This window comes from Stigmatopora nigra, chromosome 21, assembly GCF_051989575.1.
Source record: "Stigmatopora nigra isolate UIUO_SnigA chromosome 21, RoL_Snig_1.1, whole genome shotgun sequence".
NCBI lineage: Eukaryota > Metazoa > Chordata > Actinopteri > Syngnathiformes > Syngnathidae > Stigmatopora > Stigmatopora nigra.
The window spans coordinates 1,210,001-1,231,265 of NC_135528.1; the positions used below are offsets into that span (position 1 = coordinate 1,210,001).

General features: G+C 39.8%; 2 protein-coding genes, 1 long non-coding RNA gene and 1 other non-coding gene across 5 annotated transcripts; 3 read left to right on the top strand and 1 right to left on the bottom strand.

The window, feature by feature from the left end:
* Positions 1-2,587: 2,587 nt before the first annotated feature.
* snapin (SNAP associated protein) lies at positions 2,588-5,380 on the bottom strand. The gene is made up of 4 exons (XM_077743552.1): positions 5,211-5,380; positions 5,004-5,050; positions 4,358-4,476; positions 2,588-3,257 (listed from the first exon to the last, which is right to left on the bottom strand). The coding sequence occupies exons 1-4, from the start codon at positions 5,324-5,326 to the stop codon at positions 3,150-3,152; spliced, it is 390 nt and encodes a 129-aa protein (XP_077599678.1). The 5' UTR covers positions 5,327-5,380; the 3' UTR covers positions 2,588-3,149.
* An 8-nt stretch (positions 5,381-5,388) lies between these two features.
* On the top strand, positions 5,389-14,216 carry chtopa (chromatin target of PRMT1a). The gene is made up of 6 exons (XM_077743551.1): positions 5,389-5,686; positions 7,305-7,394; positions 8,322-8,472; positions 12,296-12,467; positions 12,545-12,691; positions 13,626-14,216. The coding sequence occupies exons 1-6, from the start codon at positions 5,673-5,675 to the stop codon at positions 13,814-13,816; spliced, it is 765 nt and encodes a 254-aa protein (XP_077599677.1). The 5' UTR covers positions 5,389-5,672; the 3' UTR covers positions 13,817-14,216.
* A 2,107-nt stretch (positions 14,217-16,323) lies between these two features.
* On the top strand, positions 16,324-19,948 carry LOC144215252 (uncharacterized). Of its 2 annotated transcripts, none has more exons than XR_013330374.1 (8): positions 16,324-16,486; positions 17,143-17,192; positions 18,030-18,056; positions 18,436-18,462; positions 18,637-18,717; positions 19,091-19,213; positions 19,494-19,530; positions 19,733-19,948. It is a non-coding gene; the product is annotated as an uncharacterized LOC144215252 (long non-coding RNA). The 2 variants fall into 2 exon arrangements; XR_013330375.1 differs by having other exon boundaries at positions 19,091-19,144.
* LOC144215294 (small nucleolar RNA SNORA8) lies at positions 18,799-18,936 on the top strand. The gene has a single exon (XR_013330391.1). It is a non-coding gene; the product is annotated as a small nucleolar RNA SNORA8 (small nucleolar RNA).
* Positions 19,949-21,265: the final 1,317 nt, after the last annotated feature.

Here is a 21,265-nt window from a genome sequence, read left to right on the forward strand (position 1 = left end):
TTCTGGAGCCAGGCCTGGAGGCAAAACAGAAGTTCAAAGTACTCACCCTTTTTGGAGTCCCTGGAAAGGGTGCATGCAGGAGAGAGCCCCTCCTGGGGACTCCCTAGTTCTGCTGGGGGAATTCAATGCTCATGTCACATGCTAAATTAAAGTTGGATTGAAGAAGCAACAACAAATCACTATTGTGATTATTTCTCACTGTGTTTCAAGGTATGCTGGTTGTTGTATATATGTATATATGTATATATGCGTGTATATGCGTGTATATGCGTGTATATGCGTGTATATGCGTGTATATGCGTGTGTATGCGTGTATATGCGTGTGTATGCGTGTATATGCGTGTTTATGCGTGTATATGCGTGTATATGCGTGTATATGCGTGTATATGCGTGTATATGCGTGTATATGCGTGTATGTGTGTGTATGTGTGTGTGTATATGTGTGTATATGTGTGTGTATATGTGTGTGTGTGCGTGTGTGTGTATATATGTGTGTATATGTGTGTGTGTATATGTGTGTGTATATGTGTGTATATATATGCGTGTGTATATGCATGTGTATATGTATATATGTATATATGTATATATGTATATATGTATATATGTATATATGTATATATATATATATATATATATATATATATATATATATATATATATATATATATATATATATATATATATATATATATATATATATATATATATATATATATATATATATATATATATATATATATATATATATATATATATATATATATATATATATATATATATATATATATATATATATATATATATATATATATATATATATATATATATATATATATATATATATATATATATATATATATATACATATATACATACACGTGTGTAATTGTATATTATGGGTCTTGTGTTGATAAAGATAAAACCATTAAAGTTGGATTGAAGAAGTAAAAATGAATCACTATTGAAATTATTTCTCCCTGTGTTTCAGGATTAAATACAGGGTACAACACTCACGTGGGCAATTACTATGAGATTGCAGTGAGACATGGAGGGGCATGATTTGGTAGAACGTCTATCCTTATCTGAACCCGAACGGTGTTCTATTGCATAACGGTGTCCAGATGTGGACATGGCAACAGGACATCCTAGGCGACTGTAGGATGATCAACTTCGTAGTCATGTCATCGGACTTGCAGACGCATGTCTTGGGCATTCGGGTGAAGAGAAGGGCGGAACTATCAACTGATCACGACCTGATACTGAGTTGACACCGATGGTGTGGGGGAGGATGCCGGTCCAGCCCAGCAGACCCAAACATTTTCCAAGGGTCAAAACCTGAACCTGCTGGTGGACACCGGTTGTAAGGGATGCCGTCAGGCTGAAGGAGTCTTATAACTGACAAGGCATGGCTTATTAAGCGCTACCTGGCTCGAGTGGTCATTGAAGTAAAATCCAAGACATGGGAGGAGTTTGGTGTGGCCATGGAAAACGACTTCCAGGTGGCTTAAAGTAAGTTTATTTTTTATTTTTTATCAACCATCTGATGTCTAAATCAGTGGACCGAATACGTTGAAGACCTCCTCATCTCCACCGACTTGCTTTGCCATGAAGAAGGGGTGCCTTGGGATTTTGATGCAGATTCTCTGATCTGGGACTTCCAACCAACCTTCTACATGTGCTTTGTGGAAAAGATGTTTGACTAAGTTCCCTGGGGAATCTTGTGTAGTGTTTGACCAGTGTCAGAGTCTGGTCCGCATAGTAAGTCGGATCCATTTGCAGTGGGGGTTGGACTATGACAAGGCTGCACTGTGTTGAGCCGTTGAGGGGCTCCAGTTTGGTGGGCTCAATATTACATCCCTGCTTTTAGTAGATGATTTGGTTATGTTGGCTACATCTCCAACTCCCACTGGAACTATTTGCAACCGGGTATGGAGTAGTTGGGATGAGAATCAGCACCTACAAATCTGAGACCATGGTCCTCATTTGGAAAAAGATTGCATGCCCGCCCTGGGCCACAGATGAAGTTCTTTCTCAAGTGGAAGATTTGAACTATTTTGGAGTTGAGCCGTAAGTTGTAGCTCTTGATTTACCCGTCAATCTATTTCTTCCCTCATCTATGGTCATGGGTTGTGATGTAAAGAACAAGATCCCAGATACGGCTGAAATGAGTTTCCTCTGCAGGATGTCCGAACTCTCCCAAAGACATAAGTTGAGAAGCTGAGTGATCCTGGAGGGGCTCGGAGAAGAGTCACTGCTCCTCCGGATCGTGGGTAGTCAGATGACTTGGTTCAAGCATCTGATTAGGAAGCCCCTAGAGTCTACTAGAGTCACCAGGGAAGCGTCTAGGCCCTAGACGCTTCCCTGGTGAGGTGTTCCAGGCACGTCTCACCAGGAGGAGGCCACAGGGTTGAGCCAGGACATGCAGGGGGGAATATGTCTCCTGGCTTGCTTGGGAATGCTTTGGGATTCTCCCGGAAGAGCTGGATGAAGTGGCTCGGGAGAGGTAAGACTGGGCTTCCCTGCTGATGCTGCTGAAGCTGCTGACCCCGTGACCTTACTTCATACAAAGAGAACGATGACAAATGGATGCATAATCATTAATACTTTATTTTTAGTTGCATCATAGGTAAACTTTACAACCTTTCATTGAAAAGATGTATTTGTCTATTTATTTTGCCCATACATCCCTAAATGTGGATTGGAATTTAACAATCAACATGTGATTGACTATGTAGGCCCAATTACCAATTTAACAAAGACAATTTCAAAGAGTGATCATGCCTTTTAAAAGCATGTGGCAAACACAAATATTGAAAGAATTTCTCTTTAAAATGTCTCATCTTTTGCTGTATCACAAAATGAGGAAAAAAGTTGAGGCCCTACTTAATAGTCACCTTGATATCCAATTCTGCATTGTGTAAGGATCACAAATACTCCAAATATTTAGCCCTAACAAATTATCAAATTGTTATTTACATGCAATCAGGATTGTTCGAAATGCTTCCTGGTGAGACATAACTCATAAAATAATGCAGTGCAGTACATCAACATATTAGCAAATAGCAGGCTTCGGGTCATTGGAAGATTGATCTTTTATATGTATCGGTCTTTGAGTTCTTGTTGATTGAAGCAATCCAAAATTCAGTAATTTAAGGTTTACTGGGAGATCGCGAGGTGAAAACTCCAGAGGCCTCCAACATGGTTTTTCTCCGTGCAGTCTCTTTGGCTACATTATGGTTTAATCTTCTTAGACGTTCCTGAGGACAAAATAACATGGCTATTTCAATGCTTATCTCTACTTTTTTGCAGTTGTTTCATCTGGTTGTCATTTCTATACATTTAAACCATTATGAGGCACTCATTTAACTCATGGACTGCCATTAATGGGACAAGACAATCCACGGTGATTGTTCATTGTGAAGTTTATTGTGGACTGACAGGGAATCTGCCAGTCAATGACATTAAAAGATAAGTTGTCACATCTAGTCCACACAATGTAAATGAATTGGACGTTATGACTGTCAATGGCAGGCAAAGCATTATTTTTTTTTAAAGTTTTTGGGGGGTTCTCATACCCAAGAATGTATTCCTGTTTTAATTTTTTTCTATAGCTGCCCAGTAAGCGAGTTCAATCCCAACATAATCCCAAATGTGATGTCCTCATGCTTTTTAATAAATGACCCCAAATATTCCTTAAAATATATCCTTAAAAGATCCTTCAACAGTTAGAAATTACAACATACTTCAGTTGTTAAAAAGCTTTTGTGAAATGCAGAATTATCATCAAAATTAGTTATTTGTTCACTACGTGGGCATTTGCCAGCTTCCAGCACTGTGCAATACTTGGTGTGAGCAGAGAAAAAGTGGAAAAAAGAATGTATACCAGTTTTCGGCACAAATTATGGGTGTGCGTTAGACACATGTGCATGCGTGTTATACTCGAATAAATACAGTACTTATTTTTATGGTACTTATTTATTTATTTATTTATCATTCAATGATTATTTGTTTGTTGTTATTCGTGCACTACTAAGCTTTAATTATTATTATACCTGTGTAATGACAATAAAATAATTCAATTATATAAACTCAAATGTATTCTTATAGTCACTATATTACTATATTATAGTGGTTTCAGAACAACTGCAGCTGAGAATGTGGAATGCCATAAAAGAAAAACATAATACAATCAATGTAACAATGTTGTTTCTTCATCTTCATGTTTATGTTTATGATTTGAAGTCCCTGTTTTAGCAAATGATTTAAAAAAATATCAGTGGGGGCGTTTGCATGACGTCACTCATCTACAACAAGATAAATGTCTGTAGTTTCCTTTCCAAATTCACCCAGCACTAACCTGAGCATTCTGCAGTATGTTGTTTACAAGTACCACTCTTCGTCTTGCATTGAGAAGTTTCTTTACATATGGATCCAGATCTAGCACTACCTTTTGATGCTCATTTATTCTGAGTAATTCTGTAAAAAAAAAGCAGGTCAGACAACAATAATAGGAATATGCATTCAGTGTACATATTGTGATACATGAAAATGTAGACCTTTGGTAAAGTAAAATCTGTTGACTGTTTATAGTTTGTGTTTTTTTAAATGTCTGAGTCGTGGTTGAGGGCGGACCAGTGTCTGAGTGGTTAGCACGTCGGCCTCACAGTGGGGGACCTGGATCCAAAACCATGGTGGTCCACCTGAGTGGAGTTTGCAGGTTCTCCCCAGTCCTGCCAGTCTCCCCAGACATGCATAGTAGGCTGATTGGACACTCTAAATTGATCTAAGAATCTAAGAATGACTGTGAGCGTGAACGGTCGTTTGTCTCATTGTGCCCTGTGATTGGCTGGCCACCAATTCAGGGTGTCCCCCGCCTCTGACCCAAAGTCAGCTGGAATAAGCTCCAGCACCCCGCGACCCTAGTGAGGATAAGGCGGTTCAGAAAATGAAATGAGATGTGTTGGGGATGAGTCATTCAGTAAAGTTAAAAGAATAATAACTACCTGTGGCAAGATTATCTATGTGCTCCCTTAGTTCGACTTGACTCTCTCTGTAGAGAAGAAAGAAATGTCATTCAAAAAAAATCTGCTTAAGTCGAATATCAAACATTCTTAGGAGACATGGTGTCACGAGACCATTGATTAACAGCAATGTGGGGATGATTACGTTTTAATAAAGTAAAATGAAATGAATAATTTTCGTGTATATACCTGACAGAGTGCACATTTAGGTCGAGCTGGTGAATGGCTGGTTCTAAAAGGTCGAGCATCCCTTCAGCAATTGCATCTTTGCCGGAGGAACTGTCAACAACAACCGCGGAAGCCATTTTTATTGTCACTGAAGAAAAAAATACGAGGAAAACCTACACCGGAACTGGCGTCGTCGTGACGTAGGTTATAAAGCTTCTCCATTTTCTCCCAGTGATACGTTCAGCTTCATAGGCAGCACCATTTTATAAATTCACTCCTTCTGAGGTCCTGCTCTACTTCTCCGTTTCGTTGTAGATAGAAAACCTGACGTCAATCCATATTGTTTTTTTGTGGCGCTAAATTAGGTGGAAAATTGTTTTTCATCGATCCAAAGGGACGAAACCCAACAGCTCGCTCGGCCTGGTAGTGTTGGTTCAAGCTAGCTCTTGAAGCTAAATTGAGCCTACTAGCTTTTCCTGACCAATGCAACATTCATTGTAAGTCAAGTATTGAATTATTTTTCACTAAATGTCGTATATTCACCTACTCTACATTTAAAAGTGCGTGATTTGTTAATACAACTTGTATGTAGTATTTTTTTGTTTTTATAAAAGATGAGTAATCAAAACCCAATGTGCTAATGTGTGGGAGTGGTGGGGGTTATCTGTTGTATTCTTTAAGAAAGCCAATTGAATGACTTAAACAGGTGGTATTTAACCAAATGTTTATAGGCCCAGTGACACTAAAAACAACAACAACAGAGAACATGGAAAAAGGAATAACTTAACCTAATAAAAAGACCCTGCGTTCACATTTGTGAAAATCACATTTTGCGTTATGTAGGGTGTAAAATTAATATCTTGTGTGTGGTCAATATGCTGCCAGGTTCCAATTATTTTTTAATTGTATTTTTTAAAATTCATTCATAATTGAAATGTATTATTCAATAGTATGTGGAATACCGCTAATAGTTAGAGTTAGGAGTTTATTAGTATTTAACTCATTGCCTGCTATGGACAAAAATAGATGTCCCATTCATTTAAAATGGCAGCTCAGGCTGTGAAATCTCATGTTGTAGTGCCATTGATGACAGAGGGCGCCTCCGTCGACCCCATTTCAGGAGTGCCCTTGTCCCATTTCCGGGGTTTTTCCGAAGTGAAGGCGATTCATGCCAAATTGATTAAAATGTAAAAATAATAATAATAATAACATTGGGAAATTTAAATCAAATTAACATGTTTTTACATTAATTGAAATATTGTGTTTTTGAGAACTATTGAAAAAGTGTACCACAATGAAAATAAATTTATATTTGTGTTTGGGTCCTACGTGCGTTTTACAGTCAGTAATTCCACCACATGTCACGCTGAAGTCGCACTTGCATGTTGTGCAAATGTCGGTCCTTCTGGAGACAGCTTTGACATGGGATATTTTGTTGTATACAAACCAACAAACGCCTTTGAGTTTCATCCAAATTGACATCAATTTTGCGCTTATTCTCAGCAGGCATAAGGCTTGATGAGACCTACCAGTGCTGTGTACCCCTACTTCCTTTAGAACAACCCCAGATGATAGGTCGTTTCATAACAAAGACTGGTGGTTTAGTCAGCCTTAATAATACTTACTTTGCTTATGAAAAAAACGAATATGTCAAAGCGATAGAGGCTACCTTTGCAATAGATTCCAAATCGATTGCCAGGCTGAAGTCACGCGAGACGAATCATTTGTCAGAACTTGTAACTCTGATAATTCACAATGCACTCATGATAGCGAATTCATGTGGTTTACAGTGGAGTTGAATCAAATGCGAAAGTAGGCGATTGTGTGAATTTTAAGGTATTTAAATTGGAAATTTGGTACTTGAAATGTTTGCTTCAAAAAAATAATTTAGGTGACAATTTTTGAGGGATTTAGGGGGTTTAGGGAGGTTGTCAGGAGTCCGGATTTTGCGATGCTTGTCCGGGTAAACTCTGGAAATTTCGGAGAGGTTGTCAGCTCTGTGATTGAGTGGCAAAGTGTCTCATAGAGGTGTAACTGATTCGACTTATCTTCTCGTAATGTTGCCGTCCAACTTTTCGTTAATTTAATGTCTCTCTATTCAATTTTTTTTTTCAGGAGCCCGCAACAGAATTCATTAAAAATGAGTGCTGCATCGTCTCAAAAAGTGGTCCTGAAGAGCACCACCAAGGTGTCCCTGAATGAGCGGTGAGACGCCATGCACCCTGTCTCCAGTTTATCACCAGACCCAAGGGCCATCCTTGTTATTTCTGAGGTCCTCTCTGAAGAAGGCCACTGTCAGGGAGCTGCCTCAAAATGGATCCCATTTAGAATGTCCCTGTCTGTGTACTGCTCACTCGGCTTCGTTGGACTTGTGAAACATTTTGGGTGCATAAAATAGGTTAAGAAGGTAGCAAGCGACTAAACATGTTATCCAGTCAACGTTGTGTGTGAGCAGTACACAAAAGGCCTGGAGGTGGTACTTGCTAGACCTACAATGTCCTTGAACATTGTCCTGAAAATTCCATGGCACTTGCACTCCCTGTAATGTACATGGTACTGTGTACATAAAGTATAAACCATAGAAGGGAGTTGATATGCACTTTTATAGTCTAAAAAGGTTTCTCTCTCAAACCAGCCAAAGTTGAGCACCTCTTGTCTTTCTAATCTGTTTCTTTCACTTTGTCTATACATGGTACTTAGTCCTAGCTTGGACGTGACAAAGCAGCATTCGCTGCTGCGCTTCATCTGCGTCATGGTCCTTGCTGTAAGAGGCTAAGTTGCCAAATAGTCCATGGCCTCTGCGACTGCAGGACGATCCAATGAACCAGTCAGCTTGGGGCCAGTAAGAGGCAATTCTACTCTGTCCCTCTTCCTGTTGAATTCACATCTTTGGCTCTTCTTTCTCCCTCAGTCTACTTTGCTCATTGTCTTTGGTTTTGAATAAAATGTTTTGACATTCCAAAGAGAGAAATTAGTGCCTGCAAATGGAATATAAATCACAATCGAGCCATGGCAGTAAGTGTGGCCACATCCATGACGTGAGAAATGACTTGATGTGGAATCCTGCTTCCTCCTCTTCTGTGTGCCCTGTCCTCGTATTTTACGTCCTCTTTTCCCTTCCACCTTCTAAAGCTTCACTAACATGCTGAAGAACAAGCAGCCCACTGCGCTTAGCATTCGAGCCACCATGCAACAGCAGCATATGGCCAGTGCTCGCAATCGACGGTTGGCCCAGCAGATGGAGAATCGACCGTCAGTGCAAGCTGCGCTCAGTCACAAACAGGTACGTGTCCCTAGGGTCGTTGGACTTTTATAAAATAATTTGTATTATATTTTGTAGTGTTAGGAATGTATGGCTCGCCAGCCATGTTCGGCTCCTTTGATGAGCACCTCTTGGTCTTAGACTGCATCCAATATTTTAAGTGGAGAACTGGTTGGCTGGCCTGACATAAATGAGTTTTGACAATCTGCCTGTTTATTGACACATTATCTTGGACACTTCAAATGTGCTCCTTAAGCAAACGTACGCTTACATAAGCATGCATACTCTTATGTACCTCAGTAGTAACAAATGGTTGAGTTACTGTTGCCTTTCTAACACCTCAAACCAATATAGCTTTAAGCATCAACAAGGGATTTTTGCCCCGAGGACTTCCACTGATTTTTTTCCCGCTCATTCTTTTTAAACTCTAGATATTTGAGCATGGGGCTCTAAGTAGATCGGTAGGAAATACTGAGATCAGCCCATCTGGCACCAACAAACGTCCTGTTCGATCACTATATGTTCCAACTGGAACCTCCAGTTTAACACCGTTGTTCAACACATTTTTAACATTAGAAGATGGTCAGGACAATGTCTAGATTAGACCATAAATCATGGGTGGATTTTCTCCCCCATTCGCTCCTGCTCCCAGAGCCAAAAATCCCTTTCAATCCCAGGCGTTAGTCAAAAAGTAAATCACATCCCACGCCTGCTGAATGACTCTCCCCCAGTCCCACTAATGTTCCTTGTTTCTTACATTAGTCATTGAGAAAGTCATGGGATTGTTCTTTTTCTGATTAACATGGTTTATACTGTTTTAAAATTAAATTGTATGGTGTAATTACGCTGTCATGATCCACACAACATTTTCCAACTGTGAGCTTCCAACAAATTGCTGATTGCTAGTCATTATTGCGCAGTTCAGTAGTTGTAGCTCTATGCTGTCTCCTCCATAGTTTGGTATGTTCTTGCTCTGTGTCGTGTCCGTAATCCAGTCCACTCTTTCCAGTACCCGTCAAGAGCAGTGGGATTTTCGGAATGTGTAACTCATGACGTGCTAACCCTAACCCATCCACAGGAATCCAATGACACCTGGGATTTCACAAAATAATTAATGTTGTAGTCAAGATGCCTAAATTGATTGATTTGCTGTCATGTGGTTAGCAATGAGAAATGGTGTTAACAAGCCATTGGATGTGCCTCATGAAGTGGCTGAGGAATGTATGCAATACAGTAGTATAGTAACCCTTCAAATATCACGGATAATGTAGACCAGATAGACATGGTGTGTATGCATGTATTTATGTGTGTGTGTATGTACGTACGTACATACACACACATACATATACGTTAATGCTTTAAATCTACTCACAGCGAAAATAGTTCCCCTCCGCTTGATATAAATTTTAAAAAATGATTAATGGGAGTTTCAGTCCAGGTCTATTGTACTTATATAATGACAATAAAGGCAATTCAAGTCCTCCTGCTCTGGGTAGTAGGAGGACCTTGAAGGGCAGGCTCCTTTCAGTGAGGTACAGCTTCATGTTCGGGATGACAGCTTCATATTCGGGATGAAATAGTTTAAGAACCAGTCATTTGTGAAGGCTTTCGAGATTCAGGCTATTCTGTTGCTCATCCAGTACACCGGCATCAAGGCTTTGTTCTTGCTTTTAAGCATTGGGACGGTCGAACTTCTAGATCAATACATTCATGTTAAAAACTTTCTTGCCGTAGAGTCGATGCCTCCCGGTCTCCCAAGGAGGCACACACTGGAACAAGACTGGAGTTCACCTTTGTTGCCTTCCTCAGGAGCTAAATATCATAAAAGGTCTTTCGTTTGGTTCAAATCATGTTGGTATCCAGAGGAATTATCTCCCAATAGAGCATTCTCCACGGTCCATTCATTTATGATGCATTAGATGAAGTAGGACACTTAAGAGGCATTTTCAACCTTGATTCAAAATCCATACAGTGCTAAAAGAGGCTCGGCGTGGTCTTTCTGTGCACGATGCAAAATATATGAAATGTAATCCGAAGAATAGGCACGACACGACGTCACTTCTGCGCCAAAGAAACTGCCATTGCTCCCAAGCCATTCGCCATTTGTTTTGAATGTTCGAATTATGGCATTGCCCAGCGGTTGTAGTTCCTTCGTGATGCCTCCCGGAATATCGACAAGCTCAAATTCTTTCCGGACGTCCACATTTTATGTAAATACAGTGTGTCAGCTTGAAATGCACCCAGACAATCAAGCATTTGGCGTCATACAGGGACATCTACAGAATCTTGAATTTAGTGCCTACAATAGGCACGCAGGGTGATTAGACCTGAGCGTGCCCTTTAGGTATGAAAATACGGTGTGCGTGTTTGTATACCACAAATATTCCGACTTGAAGTTGGTGCTGGGCATTTTCTTATAATCTACAAGATATAAATTTACTGTTTTTATTCAGGCTGTTCAAGGTGTTTCTGTCATGTTTTGGATGTTTAATTGTTTAGAATCAAGGTGTTTCTGCCGTGTTATGCAAAAGCCTGGAAAGGAAGCACAGGAGGGAGACAATTGAATCATGCGATATCTGAGAGTACACTAAAGCATCTAATTTTCCTAGTTGCTTTTATAAGTTTTCAAGGCACTGTCTTGCTGCTTGCTTGCCTTCCTCAAATCCTGAATTTTGATCAGTCCTATTGGAGAGGCACATTTTAAAAAAATTGATGGATCCATTACATATACATTCAATAATTTTGAATCAGAGGAAGCACACTGAGGCAGTAATGATGAGATTTTGTTGCTTTAGCTGAAGGAGGGACAAAAGGAGGCTAAGGCTAGAAGATATCTAGAAGAAATTTCCACAAGACCATGTCTATGCAAAATTCTATTCTAATGACTAAAACTAAATAATAGTACAGACGCTCCCCTACTTACGAACTTTCAACTTGCGAACAAACGGTCCATACGAACATTTCTGCAAATTGCGTTCATGTCGAAAAATGTTCGTAAGTTCGATTTTGTATTGCGCGCCTTTTTCCGAGTAGTACTTCTTTCTGCCACTAATACCGACGCCTGCTGCTGTGAGCTCACCCAGCATCTACCTTCGTCTGCCCGGTTCATTGCAATGCGGAAGGGTGTGGCATATCTCCAGTGTGCAAAGAACCTCTTTCATTTTTATCATTAAATATTTTGTGGAACCATTATTCAATATTGTTGGTGAAAATTGAAAGGCTTCTAGTGAGGGAGGTGCAAGGAAGAGGCAAGCCATTTCATTTGAAATGAAAGTGTCAATAATAAAGACGCTTGATGTTGAGAAAGTGGTGAGCGTTCCAAGGGAATACAATTTGAATCGTTCGACTGTCACTACCATTTATAAACAGAAAGATAGAGCAGCAGGACCGAAATATTGAAAGTTTTACAAAGGTTGAAAATCAATTGAATGATGCCATACAGTGTCACTGTATCATTTATGAAGGAAAAAAGAAGAAAACTGCAATCGTCATTAAATGGCTTCCTTCGGCCAGTTTCTAGTAAATCTCTCCATCCCTCTAATGTATGTATACAGTACTGTATGTATTCTATGTATGTATTTTATTTTTTTTTTTTCAGCACAAATCAATGCTAGTTTATTATACAAGCCTTAAATATACAAATGTACTTAAACCTTCAATATACTTATATAGGCATTAAACATAAATTATACAAATTATAGCACTGGATCAACTTCAATTTTAACACTTTCAACTTATGAACAAGCGCTCGGAACCTAACTTGTTCGTAAGTAGGGGAGCGTCTGTATAAAGAATACATTCCATATTCCACAAAAAGTCCTCACATTTTGAAATGATTTGTCAGAGCCTGAAGCAACGACTGGGAAAGAGCAACATCCAAGCCAGGTTGGGTCGTCCAATTGGCATGGGGATGCGCGGTGGGGCCATTGGTGGTCGAGGAGGAATGCGTGGGATGAGCAGAGGACTCCGAGGAAGAGGCAGAGGAGCAATGATGAGAGGTGCTCTTTCCCTGAGAGGTGCGTTCTAGAGCTTGTGTTCTCCAAATCCAAGCATCATTTCCACAGCTTTTATTTTTGTATATTTTTATATGTAGGAAAGCGAATGGCTCCTGGTTTCCCCATGCGCGGCCGTGGATTTGCTGGCCGTGTAGCGATGCGTAGAGGTGGCCGCCAACGTGGAGGAATTCTTGGACGAGGGGGAGCTATGGGGAGAGGAGCACCCCGTGGAGGAGTAGCCAGAGGTACATTTATTTCAGTTTTGCTCAATTACCATCACTGGTGCACAAGATCTCTCTCGTGCAGGGGTGGTGAACACGTGACTCTTGAGCCGCATGGGGCTCCTGGCCAAAATGAATGCGGCTCTTTGCTTCTTGTCATATTATTTTTACTCTCGCTTAAAACAGTCACATTTTTCCAAAAACAAATTATATTTTAAAAATGATTTGATTCAATTTTTATGCTGCTACTGAGTGGTGTGGCACTTTTAATTTCACTTTGTAAATTTTGGCTTTTTGTGTATTTGTTCGCCACCACTGCTCTTACAACACTGAGCACAGCCAAGGAGTCGATGTTTGTGAGGAGTAATGTTCTGACATGACAGATCTCAGCGACTCAAGTTTAATTAGTTTGCATTATTATATTGCAATGTTTTTATGTACTCGAATTTGTTTCAAGACATCTACACTGCCACTCTTTGCAAAAGCACAATAAGCAATTAGCCACCTCAAATTTTCTCATGATTGTTTTTGTCCGGCCGATACAGTCATTTACTTCGTTTGTAAGCGGTATCATTTTTCGAATATGAAGTCTAAACAAATGTGTTATTTCCATACATTTTATATTCCGTATTTTCACGACTATAAGGCGCACTTAAAAGTCTTAAATTTTCTCCCAAATAGACAGTGCGCCTTATATATGGAAAAAATGTCATTCATTGAGGGTGTGCCTTATAATGCGGTGCGCCTTATAGTCGTGAAAATACGGTACTTGGAGCATTTGTTATGGTCATTCAAACTAGGTGTTGTATTTACCTTAAATGTGTTAACATCGCACTCTCAAAACTTGAATTTTAAACTGGAGCTTAACAAAATTAAAGTACAGAAATTGGCCACTGTTTTCTCAACATTTGGTTCTATTTCCAATTAATCTTTTCACCTTGTCTTGTTTTGTGTATAGGGCGGGGTGTTCTGCGTGGACGGGGTGGATTTGCTGGCAGACGGGGCCGCGGCCGAGGTGTCGGCCGACCCTCGGTGACCCGCGAACAACTGGACAACCAGCTCGATGCCTACATGTCAAAGACCAAAGGTCACCTAGATGCTGAATTGGATGCCTACATGGCCCAGGCAGACCCAGAAAGTATGGAGTGACACTGGCCTTAAGTTAATGCAAGAACTGTACAGATCCTTTTAACACATACTGTGTAGTGTTATCGACTTGTTCTTAGTAAATGGGGTCATTGGTTTTGATGAGAGAATAAACAGTCTTGGACTCTTTTCGACAAGCAGAAAATCACTAACGCTGAATGGGCTTTCATCCTTCATGTAATTTCTACAGCTTTTCCTATGAAGCCCCTTTTAGTTATACTTAACAGTTTAAAAGGACTTTTATAAATCTTGACAGTGTTTTTAATTGTCCTTTTAGAAAGTTCAAGGTTTATCACTGTTGGAAATTGCGTTTAAGTCACCTTTTGACACAGAATTTGTTCCTCGTTCATTTTTTTGTTTGAAATGTTTCATAAGTTCTATAAAAAAAAAGTCAAAACAAAGATTTTTTTTGTATCAATCCATTTATTGTTTTTGTGTGTGTGTGTGTGTGTGTGTGTGTGTGTGTGTGTGTGTGTGTGTGTGTGTGTGTGTGTGTGTGTGTGTGTGTGTGTGTGTGTGTGTGTGTGTGTGTGTGTGTGTGTGTGTGTGTGTGTGTGTGTGTGTGTGTGTGTGTGTGTGTGTGTGTGTGTGTGTGTGTGTGTGTGTGTGTGTGTGTGTGTGTGTGTGTGTGTGTGTGTGTGTGTGTGTGTGTGTGTGTGTGTGTGTGTGTGTGTGTGTGTGTGTGTGTGTGTGTGTGTGTGTGTGTGTGTGTGTGTGTGTGTGTGTGTGTGTGTGTGTGTGTGTGTGTGTGTGTGTGTGTGTGTGTGTGTGTGTGTGTGTGTGTGTGTGTGTGTGTGTGTGTGTGTGTGTGTGTGTGTGTGTGTGTGTGTGTGTGTGTGTGTGTGTGTGTGTGTGTGTGTGTGTGTGTGTGTGTGTGTGTGTGTGTGTGTGTGTGTGTGTGTGTGTGTGTGTGTGTGTGTGTGTGTGTGTGTGTGTGTGTGTGTGTGTGTGTGTGTGTGTGTGTGTGTGTGTGTGTGTGTGTGTGTGTGTGTGTGTGTGTGTGTGTGTGTGTGTGTGTGTGTGTGTGTGTGTGTGTGTGTGTGTGTGTGTGTGTGTGTGTGTGTGTGTGTGTGTGTGTGTGTGTGTGTGTGTGTGTGTGTGTATTTTACGACCTTTCGAGGAACTGAAAATATTTCCAGGTCAATTTCAATACACTTCAGATTTGGCATTACATATTTTTAGTTTTTTTTGAAAAAGACACATTATTTTCAGTTCAATTTCAGCAGAAAAGAAACTTGGTACATACAGTTGATCGATCATCTCATCCGTGAAGTCAAAATGATCTTGAAAAACGTGAGCAACTGATCCTTAACTGGAATCATAAGAGTTGTTGGCCAAGGCAAGATTAAGAAATTATAGAGAATTAACTCCATCCGTTTCTTGTGTAACAGGAGAAAATTAGAAATAGTCATTTCAGGAACTGATTCTCTGAAATTAAGGCAGACATTTTGTCGGTGCAGATGCCATTGCAACCAATCATTCATTTCAAAACGACCTTATTAAGCATGTTCATGTACTGAAAAACAACACCTAGTTTAAATCAAAATTCAATTAATTAGACAGTTCTTGAAGGTCTATAAGTGGGCAAATTGTGAATTTCTTAGACTTCAATTAATAGTAAAAAATAAACCGTTTATGGCCATAGCTGTTTGTGATGTCAGTGAAACAAGGATCTCAGGTTCAGACCTTCCTATGTGGATTTTGTATGGTCTCTCCAGTACTCCGGTTTCCTCCCACATCCCCAAAACATGCGTGGTAGTAGCCTGGCTCAACACCAAATTGCTCCTAAATATGACTATGACCGTGAATGGTTGTCCATCTTCTTGTGCCCTGCAATTGGCTGGCCACCGGTTCAGGGTGTTCCCTGGCTGATTCTCATAGTTGATTGGGATAGGTTCCAGGAGCCTCATGAGGCTAAGCAGTTGCAATGAATTTTAAAATAAGCTGTTGATAATTATTGTAGAGGTGGTCGTGCGGATAAGTGGATAACATGTCCACCTGTGTGGAGTTTTCATCTTCTCCCTGGGCCTCTGTGGGTTTCCTTTGGGTACTCTGGTTTTCTCCCACATTGCAAAACATGCATGATAGGCTGATTGGACACTCTAAATTGTCCCTAGGTATGGGTGTGAGTGTGAAAGGTTGTTTGTTTGCTTGTGCCCTGCCTTTGGCCCGAAGTCAGCTGGGATAGGCTCCAGCACCCCCACGACCCTAATCAGGATAAAGTGGTTCAGAAAATGTAATGTAAAAACTGTTATTGTTTTTCCATGTGCTGATATCGTACAAATATGCACCTAATTGTTTCAGCTTTGAGTTAGATAATTTAGAAAAATAATTAAACGGCCAGTCCTACCTAGTGGTAAATATTACTACTTCGCGTATAACTGGTTACCGTGGTAACTACATGCGTTTTAATAAATTCATAATTGCGATGGAGACACTTCAAATAACACTATAAATCCAATGCCACCCTAAAAACTCATTTAAAGTAGTAACGTAAATCATGTAATAAATTAGGATCGAAGAAAGAACAATTGCGCATTTAACGTAAAGTACTTCTAATTGTCGCAACACACGGTATAAAATGCTTTGCAATACTGCCAGTCATCCTCTTCGACTTCTACTCGACGCCGTCGACACAATCGACGCTATCTCTGTAACGATGATGGTAGCAAAGTAAGTACCGACCGAGGAGCAAACATCTTGGGTATAATGCTATTTTGCTGTTTGAATGTTTATATATATTACGGTGAACAAATTTGTTTTGATTAAGGTTTTTCACGTTTCCAGCGTCACTATAGCCTCCAATCAACCAGGCTGGCCGTTAGCTTACAAGGGAAGTTTAAGCGTTATTGATTGAAAGAAGTTTAAATACATCCACAGAATTAAAATTGCAATGTGTTTGCATGTTATTGTTCATTTATTTGTGGGAATGTGGAAATATTCAGCTCGGAAGTTGCGGCCTGGTGTACACGTGTTTCATTGCTTGCTTGCTAAAGACCCAATTGGAGACACTTGGAATATGTTACTCAAATTAACCCACGTTGGAGCTCAAATTAAGTCTGTAGGCAAACTCAACATTCCGGTATAAACAATTTACCATGTAACTGCCACAATTTTTCCAATTTCGTGGACGTTCCTGTTCAGTGGTGTTTCCCCGTGATAAATGTGGCCATATTACATCAGGCTTTGCTTACACCCTGCACTACTGGTTGCTGAAAGGTGTCAATAAGACCTGATACATTATAAAACATGTTAGCAAAATATTTTTGAGAGTATTTCCCGAACTATTTGATTTTATATCAAAACCTAAACAGGACGTTTTCTTGCAGATTGTGTTCTCGTTGCTTCTGCGACTGGCTGTTGGTCATAACCTTTTGAGGTAAGTAGCTCAAGTACGTTACAGTAATAACTTGAGTGCCTCAAAATACTAGGGATTTGAGTGTAATTCCGATAAGTATTTGCCTTGAGATATGAGTACACAAAACTGCCATCCCAGATGGCCGAGGCGCAACAGGCTGCTTGTGATTTCAGGGCCCTGTCTTGCTGCGTCTCCCTCGTGTAAAGAGCTCTACGAGCTCCGGATGGAGCAGCGTTGCATTGGGTTTTTATTTTTTGCCATTTTTTTTAGTCATTGGTTCCTTTTTTGTGCTAGTGACTAGCACAAAAAAGGAACCAATGACTAAAAATGGAGCAGCGTTGCATTGGGTTTTTATTCTTTGCCAATTTTTTTTAGTCATTGGTTCCTTTTTTGTGCTAGTCACTAGCACAAAAAAGGAACCAATGACTAAAAAAATTGGCAAAAAATAAAAACCCAATGCAACGCTGCTCCATCCGGAGCTAGCAGCTAGTCAATGCTGCATCAAGCAAAACGCAATGGGTCCAGCGTAAATCAACATGCAAGTGCAGTCCTGGAATGCATTAAGTTCGTATCTCAAGGCATGACTTTAATGTATAGTGGTCCTTACTTATGTTAAAATGGAATATATGTAAACGGGAAGTTTCTTTTTGGCACAGCAGAGCGTTACAATGGTCCTGTTTGGTGGGCCACCAAGCAATTGCAGTGCAAAGAGCAACTCATTCTCCGGCAAACCATTGCAGTGCGTTTTCGCTGTGGTGTTACTTGGACGAATGACATGTTCTATACGTGTGTTCAATTTATCAACTTGTATGCTAAAGTTCTCCGTGTTTGCTAAAGTTCTCCCAATCTATTATGCAGGCACAAGACAAATGCCCAGCAACTGGGGTAAGTTTTCCTTGTTTTTTTTTTACTTCTTGAGCCAATTTGTATGGTTGGCTAAAATGTTTAACTGTTTGACTTGTTTTGTTCATTTCTATGTGGAACATTGATTTGAAATAAGAGTAAATTAACATACACGTGCAGTCCTGGAATGCATTAAAATTTGAATATATGTAAACGGGAAGTTTCTTTTTGGCACAGCAGAGCTTTACAATGGTCCTGTTTGGTGGGCCACCAAGCAATTGCAGTGCAAAGAGCAACTCATTCTCCTGTACAACACTGCAGTGCACTCTTCTCTGTAGTGTTACTTGGACAAATTACATGTGCTATACGTCTGGTCAATTTATCAACTTGTATGCTAAACTTCTCCCAATCAATTATACAGGAACAAAGACAACTCCCACCAACTGGGGTGAGTTTTTCCTCATTAAATTTTACTGCTTGAGCCACTTGGTATGATGATTGGCAAAAAAATGTTCAACTGCTCTGACTTGTGAATGACATGTGCCTTTCTGAGCAAAATTAGGTATTCTTGATCCTTAATATTGTTGTTTCAAAGCTTCACCCTCACCTTTTGTTTTTCCAGGGGACTGTGCTGGAGTATGCCCTCCTGACTATCTCCATACAGACGCTCCCCTACTTACGAACATTCAAGTTGCGGACAACGGTGCGTAAGAACATGCATATATTGGGTTGGAGAACTGCCTCTCTACAGAAATTACTGTTTGGAATGGCACTTTTTCTTAAGAGCACCGTATGGTATCTGCAGCCAGCTGCTTCATCAGCAGGACTGTTCAAAAGCCGGTGCGAGAGCAAAAGTCAGTGTGTGGCATCGTTGGTCACCACACTTTGTGTGTGGGGGCCTGGTATTTATATTGACACATTGCTTTTTAAGGCTTCCTATTTTTAATTGTCTCAGGCATGTGGATTGGAATCAATTTTGGGAAAGAAAGTGGTTAAAACGAGTGTATTATATATATTGTATAGGTATTATATATATATACACGTATGTATAAATATATTTTAACTATGTTCTGAAGGTTGCACCGAGGCTGTGTCCTGGCTGATACACTGACGGGGATATCGTCACCAGAGTGAATAAACTCAAATGTTGATTTGAATTAAGGAACTCTAATTATGCAATTTCAGTAAAAAAGCTACATGTAAGCATGAATTAAATTTTTTAAATCTATTTCTTGTATTGAGTCGGCACTTGTTGGTTTTCTGCAGCTTGCTGTTTAATCGGCAGGCATGTTAAAATGTGTGAAAGCAACATCAATGGCCATGTTGGTCTCCTTACTGTGTGTTTGAAGATCTGTTATGGCTGCTGATGCATGCTCTTCCTCCTTGCTCGAACATATCGTGTAAAAAAACAAAACAAATGAAATGAAATGCAATTCTTGTGCACTAATGATTGTTTCTTTCTGTATTTTGACCTGGCAGGTAACTGATTTATCCTGGGCAAGACATGACTTAAAAGGTATGTGGTTCCTGGATTTCTTTTTGTGCATTGGTCATATACCAAGGCTTTCAGGTAGTTTTGTTCCTGACTTGCTGTGGACTTGACCATAAATAAAATCCCAGTGGACTTCTACAGCATTCTGTGCTGAGTTGATCCGTTGTGAACATGTCTACTGCATCTCATTTGTGTGTTTAATACGATTTTTTTCCCCCTTGCTCAGCATCTGTGATTGAAGAGACTGCGTTGTTACTCCAACAAGGAATCAAACCTTCACTGCGGAACAGAGTTTTGAATAGCTGTGAAAAACAATTCTGTAGTTGTTGGCACAATGTCCACAGAGATTTTGGAATTGTAACGATTGCCTTGTTTTTCAGTGTTGTGGGTGGAAGCCCAGTTGTTTACTTGGCATTAAATACATTTGAGTGACAAATTTAAACTGTGTGGTTATCTTTTTTTTAAAAAAGTGCCGTGATAATGTGTGATTCTCTATTTTCCTTGCAAACATAAAAAGACATCTCCAAATAACATGCTCTTCAAGCTGATGTAGTACAGTATTCTGTCCAGCGCGTGGCGATGTATGCCAGTAAGTTGCATCGTAACTCATTCGTATGCTTCCTGCCATTGGTTCTGGAGCTGCAAATGGCTCTTAAAAATAGAGGCTTCTGGTAGCTTGTTCAAAACTAGAAACTGAGGGCTGGCATATTTTTTGTTTTGATATGGCTTTTGTAGGAAGGATAAATGTGTTTTCCAATACTCTAAAAATGTTAGATGTTTAGGTTTTCAAAGTCAAATAAACTCACAAAAATAGGTCAAAGGTGTGAGCATGTAAGCTTGTTTGCACTCGTTGGCCATTGCATGAATCTAGCAATTTTTTAAGTTACTTTAGTGATTTTATTGATTCACTTTAAAGGAAAGGATAAGAAACATTTAGATAGAATTTCTCAAATATCTGCTGCATTACCTTGATTCAAAATCAAAACTAAAAACTCAACAGGGTAATCTAACCACTTAATCATGCAAATGTCACAGAATGACCCTATTCATTCCTTTTCCCAAGACAGGAATGCTGCTTATGAAAGTTGCAACACGTGCAACCAACCAGTTCTTAAGCTGTTCCAAATAAATCAGGATACCTTATTTGTCTACACAAATGATAAGGTAGTCACGCACAATTGCGAGTGTGAAGTAACTTCTCATTTTTAGTTTGTCATTCAATTTTGCGCAAACTTGTTTTTACATTCACATCTGTGCACTGCACGTATCCTTTCAGAAGTGGAGGACATTTTATGCACAGCCTTCACATACTAAAAATCATACAAAATACTGAATACATGCACTTTGTGAGTAATTTTACTCCATTTCTAACCCTGGCAACAAATAATAGCTGAAAGGTGATTGGATAGATGCTTAAATATGAAAACACACAGGTGGAAGCAGCGCAACCAGGGGGAAAAGCAATGAAAGGAAGCTAACAGACAATTTGGAATTATTAATAAGTATTCATGGACAAAAAATAATTAAGATCAGTCTGTGATTCAGATTTTTTTTAGGCCAGCAGAGAAGGCCTTGCAGACCCTGACGGTCCATCACTGATGTATTGTGTTATGTTCCTTTAAATAGCAGTGCCACTATTAAAAGCCTAAATTTGGATTTGAGCCTAGCGTCCAATGCTAGAGTTTCTTGGAAAGCGGATACATGGCTTATGCACTGACCCAACAAGGTCTATCCTCAATCCCACAACCCTTCACCTAAT